Source organism: Carcharhinus amblyrhynchos, chromosome 22 (genome assembly GCF_965287045.1).
Source record: "Carcharhinus amblyrhynchos chromosome 22, sCarAmb.v2.hapA, whole genome shotgun sequence".
NCBI classification, from domain to species: Eukaryota; Metazoa; Chordata; class Chondrichthyes; order Carcharhiniformes; family Carcharhinidae; genus Carcharhinus; species Carcharhinus amblyrhynchos.
The window spans coordinates 38035488-38048085 of record NC_137345.1 but is presented as its reverse complement, the minus strand read 5'-3'; the positions used below and the strand labels follow the sequence as shown (position 1 = coordinate 38048085).

Here is a 12598-nt window from a genome sequence, read left to right as displayed (position 1 = left end):
TTATTGAGGCCTTTGCAATATTCAGCATGATCCATTGATTCTTAATATCACATTGAGTGAATCTAATTGGCCAAAGTTAAGCAGTTTATCATGGTGGATAGCTCAAAAAGAGCTATAATCCACTTTATACTTCTGCATCAGGAAGGATAGGAGTGTCCCTGGACAGTCCTCTTCCCATTTATTCAATTATAACAGTTGCTCCATTCTGGAACCAAGTAGCATTCCATAGTTGGATTGGTTTGAGCGATGGAGATGGGCGAGAGCAAAGCAATATGTCAAGAAGCCAACTGACAAGGAATTGTGGGTATTAGGCTGTGGATGACACAAAGATCCTTGGTTCAATCCACCATGCAGAGCCTCGGGAAACCCTGAGGATTTTTGCAGCATGACTTCATCTGGGTCATTTAGAGACTTTACCAATAGGCTAAGGAGTATTATGTGTACTTGGAAGTAAGATAGCGCCAGTCACTTCTGGCAAAAGAGTTGAATAAGGCTGTCTGCTTTCATCACTACTTTATAATGCCATGGGAGAAAGACCAGGAGAGAAATCAGCTCTCCTCTCCCAGAACATCTTGGGCCAGCATTGGTACTCACAACATCTGGAAGGTCAGATATGCTGCTGAGACTACCCCAGTGGCTGAAGATAAGCAGGAACTATTCATGATGACTGAAGAGCTGAGAATGTCAAGTCTGAAGTTTGGATTTGGTATCACCAACAAAAAGAGATATCTGATGTGTGAAGACACCGGTAATGTCCTCAGAGAGCTAGGCAGGTTCAGGAGGGTAAACTTTCCACTGTCTAGTCAGGGCCATACAGAAAAGTCACTTTACCTCCGTCCCCTTTTTTGTTAAAAAGCTTTAGTTCCTCTATTGGAAGTCCAACTCCTTTGTTTTCCCTGGATTTTCACCTTCACTTCCCGCACACACTTTGGCAAAGACACACAGCAGATTGTCTTCCTTGTGTCAGAGCCTGTTGCAACCATGGTTCCAGAGATCACTGTGGCAGTTATGTTGATGCAAAAATCACTAATTTACTTGAACACCAGCTGTGAACAGTACAGTTTCACTGGATATCCACGGCTATGCAGACATACTGGTTTATTACCAGCATTTCGAGTGATGGTACAGTTTCAGTTCATTTCATGTCATTGTCTTTTTTACCTGCAGCAGTAAAATACTTCTGCTCTCAATCTCCTTTTTGAGACCATACCCGACTGTTGATTCATCTACATTTTTTCACATAGATGATGAGCTGTTTTGACAATCCTGCAGTTAATGTTCAGGTAATTTCAACAGCTCAAAACAACTCAAGCTGTTTTGCATCTGACTCCACACCTGCTCACTTTCTTTATCCACATTATTGTCCAGTAACTTGTTCTCTTTCTTCACCTTCACCAGTTTTATATCGAGAAAATAAGACATTGTTTTTAAGGCAATAACATTCTGGTATACACTCAGATTCTTCTTCCCTGTATGCTTTCTGATATGACTGTTTTAGTTTTAGATCTTTTTCCATTGTAACCCTGCCAACTTTCCTGAATTAAAAATATCCACTTCATCCTTCACTTGTTCTTGTTCTTTTCCAACTATCTGATCAAAAATGTTTTCTGATAATTGAATTTCAGCTTGTTTTTTGTCACCTTTTAATTTCTCCTCCCGCCTTAACCTGTGCCTTTCTGAATTTGTTACCTCAACTTTCAACCACAGTAGGCATCACTCCCACCTGTGATCCAGCTATTTCATTACTCAAGATAAACTGTATTGCTGGAAAAGAGAATTTCTCTATCACTTCTACTATCACTTCACCACTTTTCACTGGACTCTCCACCCTCACCTTATATGATGGAACACCACTCTTCTCACCCTGAATTCCACATATTACCACATTTGCTGACAATATTCCGAATACATAACTCCTCATCTCTCACCATCAAAGATTGACTTGCTTCCGAATCTCTTAAAATGTTAACTTCTTTACCTACTCCTCTTAGGTACACATGAGTAAAATTTAACCACACAAGTAAATTCTTTAAAGAGATCTGGCCCTTTCTAAACAACAACCCCTGACTAGGCTGTACTTTTTTTTTGCATCTCTTTAGCTTCATCACTTTAACAGATCCCACTGGATTATCCTCTTTTACCACCTCTGTCTTCACAGTGCTTTGCTTAAACCACAAACACTGCAACTTTGTGTGTCCTATTTCATTGCAGTGAAAATATCTGAGGCTTTTTATTTCTCTTCCGCCCTCATGTGTTTCCTTTTTAACCTGAGGTGCTCTGTCTTTATTATCTCCCACAGGATCTCCTTTACCACCCGAGGATTCCTCTTTTCCCCAGTTTCTATCCCTCACAGGCTGAAATGGGTCATGTGATGTTGGATCTTCAGCTTTGTAACACCTCTGGATAGACATGCAGGCCAGCTGTTTGCAGAGAAGGATGTCCTCAAAACAGTCACAGTGTTAGTGGTTTAAGAAAAGCACTGGGAGGACAGATAACGCAGTCAGAACAGGTTAAGCCAGTGATGTTTGTTAAAGTGGGAAAGGAGACCCCAGGTTGGATTGGATGGATGGTAGGGTTCTGAAAGAAATGGCAGAGGTGATAGTGGATGCCTTGGTGGTTATATTCCAAATGTCGCTGGATTCCAGGGAAGTGCCGGAAGATTGGAAAACGGCTAATGTTACGCCGTTGTTTAAGAAGGGTGCCAGGCAAAAGGCAGGGAATTATAGGCCGGTTAGTTTAACGTCTGTTGTAGGTAAAATGTTAGAATCCGTCATCAAGGAGGAAATAGCGAGGCATCTTGAGGGGAATTGCTTGATAGAGCAGACGCGGCACGGTTTCGTTAAGGGGAAGTCGTGTCTGACAAATTTATTGGAGTTCTATGGGGATGTGTCTAGGGAGGTGGATAGAGGAGAGCCGGTGGATGTGGTCTTTCTTGATTTTCAGAAGGCGTTTGACAAGGTACCTCACAAGAGGTTATTGCAGAAGGTAAGGGGGCATGGATTTGGGGGTAGGGTGTTAGCATGGATAGAGGATTGGCTGTCAAATAGGAGGCAGAGAGTGGGGGTTAATGGGTGCTATTCGGATTGGCGGTTGGTGACTAGTGGAGTGCCCCAGGGGTCGGTGCTGGGGCCTCAGCTATTTACCATTTATGTAGATGATCTGGAGGAGGGAACCGAGTGTATGGTGTCGAAATTTGCTGATGACACCAAGATTGGGGGAACGGCAAATTGTGCGGAGGGTGTGGAGAGTCTGCAGAAGGATCTAGATAGGCTGGGCAAATGGGCCAGGAACTGGCAAATGGAATTTAATGTTGGCAAGTGTGAGGTGGTCCACTTTGGTAGGAATAATGGTAGGAAGGACTGTTACTTACGTGGCGAGAAACTGCAGCAGGCGACGGTGCAGAGGGACCTCGGGGTCCTTGTGCATGAGTCACAAAAACCCAGCTTGCAGGTGCAGCAGGTGGTCAGGAAGGCGAATGGGATGCTGGCCTTCATAGCGAGGGGGATTGAATATAAAAGTAGGGAGGTCTTGCTGCGGCTGTATAGGACATTGGTGAGGCCACAGCTGGAGTACTGTGTGCAGTTTTGGTCGCCGTACTTACGCAAGGATATTTTGGCCTTGGAGGGAGTGCAGAGGAGGTTTACTCGGCTGATACCGGAGTTGAGGGGGTTGAGCTATGAGGAGAGGCTGAATAAACTAGGCTTGTACTCGTTAGAGTTTAGAAGAATGAGGGGAGATCTCATTGAGACATATAAGACGATGAATGGGATGGATAGGATAGAGGTGGAGAGGCTCTTTCCGCTCAGAAAGGACAGTAGGACTAGGGGGCACAGCCTCAAGATAAAGGGGAGGCGGTTTAGAACGGAGTTGAGGAGGAACTTCTTCACTCAAATGGTGGTGAATCTCTGGAATTCTCTGCCCATTGAGGTGGTGGAGGCTGCCTCGCTAAATATTTTTAAGATGCGGGTTGATGGGTTTTTGATAAGCGAGGGGATTAAGGGTTATGGGGAGAGGGCGGGAATGTGGAACTGAGCCACGACAGATCAGCCATGATCTTATTGAATAGCGGGGCAGGCTCGAGGGGCTAGATGGCCTACTCCTGCTCCTATTTCTTATGTTCTTAAACATTAGAAACTATAAGGAGGAGGAATTGACAGCAGTGACACAATTGCAGTGAACACAGACCCCACCCGTGGAAGAGGGCTAATTATATCCAATTGGAAAGCTTGCCAGCGAGCATGGCCAACATAACACATCGGGCTCAATTTTACATTTTCATCCGAAGCACTGAATCTGGGCATAATCCAGCTCCGATTTGGAAACCTGTTATCAGGCGCCCCGATATGCACTTAGCCTGAAAAAAAATTGTGAGTCTGAATCACGGTGTGGGCAGGGCTTATCGTGCCTGAAACGCTACTGCTCAGATCGGAGACTTCAACTGTGTACGTGCAACAAAAACAAAACCTGAAAAAAATCGCCCCTATCACATCACTCCCAGACCCCAAAAAGCAGATAAGTGGCCTGGGAGAGAAAAGCAGGAACGATGGCCCTCACAGACATTGTCCCACACCCCCAACATAACTGCCCCCCATCCACCTACCCCCAAACTAATGCTGACACCCTGCCCCCTTCCCTCCCCCACCGATCGCCCACAGAGCGGTAACGATCCCCCCATACCCCTGACCTCCCACACCAGAGAATGATCTGGCCAAGCTCCCCCCCCTCCCCACCCCACCAGAGATCCATCTAGCCTCCTCCTCCCCCAAACCCCCCTCCCTTCTCCGGCCCCTCAGCATGAGAACCATCTGGCCTTCCCTCCCCCCACTCCTAACATCAGAGAATGATGATCTGACCCAACTCCCTCCCCCTCACGCCACTAATCTGAGTCAGAGAGCCGTTAGGAGCTCTGAACTTACCCCTTCAGAAGCTGGAGCGCCTGAAACAGAGCTTTACTGAGCAAGTCTGTTTCATGCTGAATCTGGATGGGTGAACGCGATGGTAACGGGGGAAGTGCAGGAAGATTGGGTGTTCCATCTCATTAACTCCATTTAAATGCAAGCAAATGCATTTGAATCGCTGTTGTGCCCGTTTCGGGTGTGGTTCAGATCGTGGCCATTTGCGGGCCTTGGTAAAGTGGGCATTTGCTCGGATGTAGGCACAGATCACATTAATCCCCTCACGCCCGACTTTACCAAATTGTGGCACCTGGCAATGCTCAATTTGGGCCCATTGTTTCAAACAAGGAAACTAATGAAGGCAATTACAGAATTATTGATTGGAATTTTACTGCCCCGCCCGCAATGAGAATTGGAGCAGGTGAGAGGCGGAAAATGGGAAAATCTGTGGACCTCGGGCAGGATTTTGTGGTTTCGAGAGAAACGAGGCCATTAAATCCCACCCAATGGGTGTCGTTAACTAACTGCACCAGTTCAGGCAGGTCCGACCACGTGCCTTCTCTCTGCCTCCGCACGGGTTTATTCACAATTTTGTCAGGTACATTTTGTAAATGACATCGTTGTTTGAAAGAGCCCAGACGCATTGGGTAGTGTGAGAAGGGTTATCAGAGCCACAAAGTTAAATAGTTCACTGAACTGAAACATCAGAATTTACTCCTGGAAAATCCGACAGGTCAGCTGTGCATTTTTCTTTGTTTTATATCCCTCAGAATCACGGTAAACATCTCGGTTAGGAGGGTTAAACCCGGTGAAATCCATTCATGCTGAGAAATATGCCTGAGGTGAGACGCCTCTGGGGTTAAGGGTGGGCTTTGCACTGCTGCGGTTTACACTAAATCAACAGCAGGAGAATAAAAAATAGCTGATGTGATCTTAAGACCTCGTCCCACCCATCGTCCAGCGAGGCGAGGTGGTAAGATTGGGCTAGAGGTGGAAAACAAGAAACACACCGGATTTCCCACCTCCTCCGATCGTACCAGCCCTGGTTTGCTGCTGAAATATTTTGCCAATTTAAATATTAATCGCATGCTTAGCATGTCATAGTGAGTCCCAGACTCTACCATCCGGTTTCAGTGACCTTGCCTCCTCACCAGTCAGTGTTCTCCCCGGCAACAACCACAGCTGGTCTTCACCAGCAGAGACCCGATGGCCTTGGCGGGGAGACCAGAGGCCATTGAAGTCCCTCGGTGGTCGGGGCCAGGGACAGTACACCCATGGGGCAGTGCCAGCCTAGAAGTACCCACTTGGCACCCTGGCATTGATCAGAATTTTCCAGCTGTTCACGCCCCAGCACTGCTGCCAGAGAGAGTGAAGAATTTTGCGCTCAGCCAAATCTCCGTTCACTGCAGCGGGACTGGAGAATCCCAGCCAGGTGCGTGGTTGGAGAATTCAGCCCATAGAGTTGGAGTTCAGCTCAATTTTTCAGAAAGGTTGTACATGCTGACGTGACAGTCAGTTCAGGAGCTGAGTCTTTTCCTTGTGAATGATTTGGATAAAGATGTAGACGGAATGATACTAATATTTACAAATGACACCAAAATGAAAACTGGCCTTAATTCTTTCAGAGAGTGAAGAAAACTTGTGGTGATTGTCCCTTTAAGGGTCACATGACAAAGGAAACCAATCAGGGACTAGGTTGGGGTTCACTCTGATAAGCAGAGGTTTCTATTCCAGAAGCTTCTCGGGAGCTGGCTGTCACCACAAGGCTGCAGTCTCTGTACAAATTTACCCGTCAATAAATGTGTTGTTTTTCTGAAACTGTTGCATAAGAATTATTACAACACTGTAAAGGGATATTGGTAAGATAGTAAAAGGCAAAGAAATGTCAGAGAGAATTTAATGTGTGACATGGTAGCTTCTCACAGGAAGCCTCCTAAAAGAGAGATTCCGACTGTTCAAAGGGACATAACAGCCTCAACTCTTCTCTCAGCATCCGGGTGTGATACAAATTTGTGCCAAGGAGAAACTTCTGAAAACTCTGAAACATTAGTCACTTATCTGGGTATAATTTATGGAATCTTGCTGCACACAATTAGTTGCTGCCTCTGCCAGCCAAATAACAGTAATACCACTTCCAAAGAAACTCATCAGTTGGAGAACATCCTTGGATTCTCAGAGGTCACAGAAAAGCAAATTCGCTCTTTCTTTTGAAATTTCAATTCCTAAATTAACAGGGTGAAAATATCTTTCAAAAAGACTCCTGAATTCTTCGTCAAAATCTGTGACAAACAACTGGAAAATTCCATGAGCATTGTTTACACAAGCAGTTACAAGTCAAAGTGCTGATTTCAAATTATTCTCTATGACCATGTAATAAGATATAAACCTTGTGGACATGTGATGGGTATCTAATGCAATGTAGCACCCAATCCATAATATATTATCCGTAATCTCCAAAGATGTGTGGGTTAGGTTGATTGGCCATGCTACACTGTCCCTTACTGGCAGGGTGATGAGAAAAGTAATTACATCAGGGGTAGAACTTGGGTGGGTTTGTTATAGGAGCAGACTCGATGGGCCAAATGGCCTCCTTTGCACAATAGGGATTCTATGATTCTATTCTAATTAACTCAGTGCTGGCCCGTACAGAACAAGGATCAGACAAATCTGTAACTAGCTGAATTTTCGAGACATTGCTTCAGAGATTTGAATGTGAGGGATGTGATAAAAATACATGTTTAATCTTATCAATTCATTTCTATTTTGACTAGCTGTTATTTACTGGAGAACCTTTCCCCCACAGAATGGCAAAATCTGGTCCAGACACAGATCATTCTATCCAGAACATTCTCACAGTGTACAGCATCAAGAATCCTGAGGAGAAAGTGAAATTTTACAACAGTTGGGCAGAAAACTATGAGAAGGTGATTTTGTCCTTTCAATCTCACATATTTTTAATATTAATGAGTGTGGGAGAGATTAGGTGTGTGTGGTGTAGCTGGTATGTGTGTGAGGCTGTGTGTGGTGTAGCTGGTATGTGTGTGAGGCTGTGTGTGGTGTAGCTGGTATGTGTGTGAGACTGTGTGTGGTGTAGCTGGTATGTGTGTGAGACTGTGTGTGGTGTAGCTGGTATGTGTGTGAGACTGTGTGTGGTGTAGCTGGTATGTGTGTGAGGCTGTGTGTGATGTAGCTGGTATGTGTGTGAGACTGTGTGTGGTGTAGCTGTATGTGTGTGAGAATGTGTGTAGTGTAGCTGGTATGTGTGTGAGACTGTGTGTGATGTAGCTGGTATGTATGTGAGGCTGTGTGTGGTGTAGCTGGTATGTGTGTGAGACTGTGTGTGGTGTAGCTGGAATGTGTGTGAGACTGTGTGTGGTGTAGCTGGTATGTGTGTGAGGCTGTGTGTGGTGTAGCTGCTATGTGTGTGAGACTGTGTGTGAGACTGTGTGCGGTGTAGCTGGTATGTGTGTGAGACTGTGTGTGATGTAGCTGGTATGTGTGTGAGGCTGTGTGTGGTGTAGCTGGTATGTGTGTGAGACTGTGTGTGGTGTAGCTGGTATGTGTGTGAGACTGTGTGTGATGTAGCTGGAATGTGTGTGAGACTGTGTGTGGTGTAGCTGGTATGTGTGTGAGACTGTGTGTGGTGTAGCTGGTATGTGTGTGAGGCTGTGTGTGGTGTAGCTGGTATGTGTGTGTGACTGTGTGTGGTGTAGCTGGTATGTGTGTGAGACTGTGTGTGGTGTAGCTGGTATGTGTGTGAGGCTGTGTGTGGTGTAGCTGGTATGTGTGTGAGACTGTGTGTGATGTAGCTGGTATGTGTGTGAGACTGTGTGTGGTGTAGCTGGTATGTGTGTGAGACTGTGTGTGGTGTAGCTGGTATGTGTGTGAGACTGTGTGTGGTGTAGCTGGTATGTGTGTGAGACTGTGTGTGGTGTAGCTGGTATGTGTGTGAAACTGTGCATGTGTGTGTGAGACTGTGAGTTAAAAAGAAAAAGGTCATTTCATTTAGAGAACAAAAAGTGTCATTCAGTCAAAGCCATTAACATATCAATAATAAAAAAAACCAAATCATTGAAACCACTAATGTTGTGTAACTGACAGCAGAGATCAGAGAATTTGAGTTATCAATAAAGCAATATTTTCTCTGGGGTTCAGGTGTTTTAACAAGCATAATGGATTCTGGCCCCTCAGTCCATACAATTTGTAAGCATAATATTTTGATAAACCACAACTCTCACATCACCTTATTTGTGCATAATTGCAACACCAAGTAATTCAAACATTAAAATAATGTGTAATTACAACAGAGTTTATCTGATTCTCTGAATTTAAACCCAGAAATATTTAATCAAAGGATAGTATAATCAAATGGGCTGCACGGTAGCACAGTGATTAGTACTACTGCCTCACAGTGTCAGGGACCCAGGTTTGATTCCTGGCTCAGGTCACTCTCTGTGTGGGGTTTGCATGTTTTCCCCGTGTCTGCGTGGGTTTCTTCCGGGTGCTTTGGTTTCTTCCTACAGTCCAAAGACGAGCTGGTTCGGTGCATTGGCCTTGCTAAATTCTCCCTCAGTGTACCCGAACAGGCACCAGAGTGTGGCAATTAGGGAATTTTCACAGTTAGTTCATTGCAGTGTTAATGTAAGCTTACTTGTGACACTAATAAATAAATCTTAAACAAGGGGAATGTCTAATTGCTCCTTCAGTCAATCAATCACAGACAGCAACTGAACACTCACTAAATCATCCAGCTGTAAAGAATCATCCAATAACAGTTACACAATCATTCAGCGTAGTCGCAGGCTATCTGGTCCATCATACCTGTTCTGGTGCTTTGAATGTAATCCAATTAGTGCAATACTCTTGTTCATTCTCCAGATCTCTGAAACTTGCTCCTTTTCAAGAATACCTGTAGCTGCTGGTAGTGCTTCAAATGTGTTTCAACTCGTCCCACCCAGTTCTCCTGAAAAAATCCCCTGCCCTGTCAGAGGCTGGTGGGTTCAGCCTCACATTTCCTCTGGAACATTGCAGACAGATTTGGGTGAGATGATCAGACTGGAAATGTTAGTGCCCCTCTCCATCTCCATCACCTCCTCCAGCCCCTCACTGCCCACCACTTTCCCCCTCATTCCCCACCTTCCTCCCTCCCCCACTGCCCTCTCTGTCACTCCCCTCCTTCCCCCCTATCCTCCTCACTCCCCACCTTCCCCCCCTCCCCCTCACTCGCCACCAGCTCCCAACCTGTTGGCAGAGGGATGTGAGGAGACGGCGAGTAACATTCTGCAGAACTGATGAAATGAGGTAAGATCAGGATATTCAATGTGGCCTCCACAGGGAGTCGGGAGCGTTTTCCGTCCTGTTTGTTGGTGAATCCCCTCTTACACACCGATGGGATTGAAATGTGGGAGACTGCTCTGGCAGTCACATTAGATTGCAACATATCTGACGCTCTACACAAATACACATTGGGAACAATTGTGCTCACTACTGCTGCAAATCGGTCAGAAGGGAGTGGAATAAAATGAAATGAATAAAAAAGTGACATTTTCTTTTCCAAGGACGTGGCAGTGATAAATTATCAAGCTCATACCTTTGCTGCTGATATTCTGGATCCTGTGTTTCCCAGAGAGAGAGACACTGCCCTAGTCCTGGATGTTGCCTGTGGAACAGGAAAAGCTGCTGAACAGGTATCAAGGTGATCAGCAATCACATTGACAGTCGGGTATCGTTGCTTAGGGGCAATTTGACTTGAATTAAAGTTGAAGTCACATTCTTCTATGTGATTTGCTCAGTTTAAACTGGGGGCGTGTGGCAGACATTCCTTCCTTTCTCACTCACCAGCTGTGGTTCCCAGGAATCTGTACTGCTTTCTCCGCAATCGCTGTATCAACACAAAACTGGGATAAGGAAATAGGGAGCTGGGCACCCTGAGGGCTCCAGGTTAGTTGACACAGAAAATAATGTAGATGAGAGCAGAAAGCTGCAAAGGATCATTGATAGATTAAGTGATCGGGCTAAATTGTCACAATTGCTGTTGAATTCAGGAAAATGTGGATGTCTGGATCTAAAAAGGATGATGGGAAGCTCGGAGCAGTGGAGGGGCAGAGAGATTGAAGACTCCATGCAGACTAATCAACAGAAACCAATGGACACATACAGAAATAATTCCAAAACCTCTCTCAGTGGGATTGGAATAAACAGGTTTATAAAACGTGGTTGAATTCTACCTGGAATTCCACATTCAGTCCTGGATACCAGTCCTCAGGAAGAATAGATTGATGTTGGAAGGGGTACAATGCAGGTTAACTGAAAGCTTACTGATCTGCCAGGCTGTCTCTGAACAAACCAGACTGTTCACAACCTTGGTGCCAGGATTGAGCCTGACTTGGTAAATGCCCTCAGCTAGCACCCAAACTGCTACTGGAAATGTTACTGGATATACCACCCAGAATCGACCGAGGCACCTTCACTGTCACCGGGTCAAAATCCTGGTACTAACTGCATTGTGGGAGTACCTACACAATGGGCTTCAGTGGTTCAAGAAGCAGTTCAGCATCACCTTTAGTAAATCTGGCCTAGTCAGCAATGATGTGGGTATGCCGGCGTTGGACTGGGGTAAACACAGTAAAAAGTCTGACAACACCAGGTTTTAGTCCAACCGATTTATTTGATAATAGACTCACAAGCTTTCGAGGTTTCCCTCTTCGTCAGGTGAATGGAGAGTTCTGGCCTCGGACAGAACATATAAAGCACAGACAGTTTAGAGATTACTGATTAGAATGCGAATCCTTACACCTAACCTGCTGTTCAAGACTTGAAGTGGCTGACAATGTGAGTGGAAGGAGCACTGATCACAGGTTACAGAGATGTGTATTGTCTCCAGACAGTACAGTAAGTGAGGTTTTGCAAACCCAGGCAAGTCACGGGGGTTACAGATAGTGCGACATGAACCCAAGATCCCTGTTGAGACCGTCCTCATGTGTGCGGAACTTGGCTATCAGTCTCTGCTCAGCGACTCTGCGCTGTCGTGTGTCGTGAAGGCCACCTTGGAGAACGCTTACCCGAAGGTCAGAGGCTGAATGCCCGTGACCACTGAAGTGTTCGCCAACAGGAAGGGAACAGTCTTGTCTGGTGATTGTCGAGCGATGTTCATTCATCCGTTGTCGTAGCATCTGCATGGTCTCCCCAATGTACCATGCTTCGGGACATCCTTTCTTGCAACGTATCAGGTAGACAATGTTGGCTGAGTTGCAAGAGTATTTACCATGTACCTGGTGGATGGTATTCTCACGTGTGATGATGGTATCCATGTCGATGATCCGGCATGTCTTGCAGAGGTTGCTGTGGCAGGGTTGTGTGGTGTTGTGGTCACTGTTCTCCTGAAGACTGGGTAGTTTGCTGCGAACAATGGTCTGTTTGAGGTTGTGTGATTGTCTGCAGGCAAGAAGTGTGGGTGTGGGGATGGCCCTGGCGAGATGTTCGTCTTCATCAATGATATGTTGAAGACTCCGGAGAAGATGTCGTAGCTTCTCCGCTCAGGGGAAGTACTGGACGACGAAGGGTACTCTGTCCATTGTGTCCCGTGTTAGTCTTCTGAGGAGATCGGTGCGGTTTTTCGCTGTGGCGCATCGGAAGTGTCGATCTATGAGTCGAGCACCATATCCTGTTCTTATGAGGGCATCTTTCAGGGTCTGGAGGTATCT

At 45.7% G+C, this 12598-nt stretch overlaps 1 protein-coding gene across 2 annotated transcripts in view; it reads left to right on the top strand.

Annotated features, from left to right (window-relative positions):
• The first annotated feature begins 5423 nt into the window (after positions 1-5423).
• Positions 5424-12598, top strand: part of LOC145357073 (methyltransferase-like protein 27) — a 30274-nt gene continuing 23099 nt past the window's right edge. The window contains exons 1-3 of one of the 2 annotated variants that reach the window (XM_080210160.1): positions 5424-5628; positions 7699-7819; positions 10454-10582. In XM_080210160.1, coding sequence (XP_080066286.1) covers positions 7700-7819; positions 10454-10582 — 249 coding nt within the window. In that variant the 5' untranslated portion in view covers positions 5424-5628; position 7699. The remainder of the gene's footprint in view (positions 5629-7698; positions 7820-10453; positions 10583-12598) is intronic. The other variant, XM_080210161.1, reaches the window with a different exon arrangement.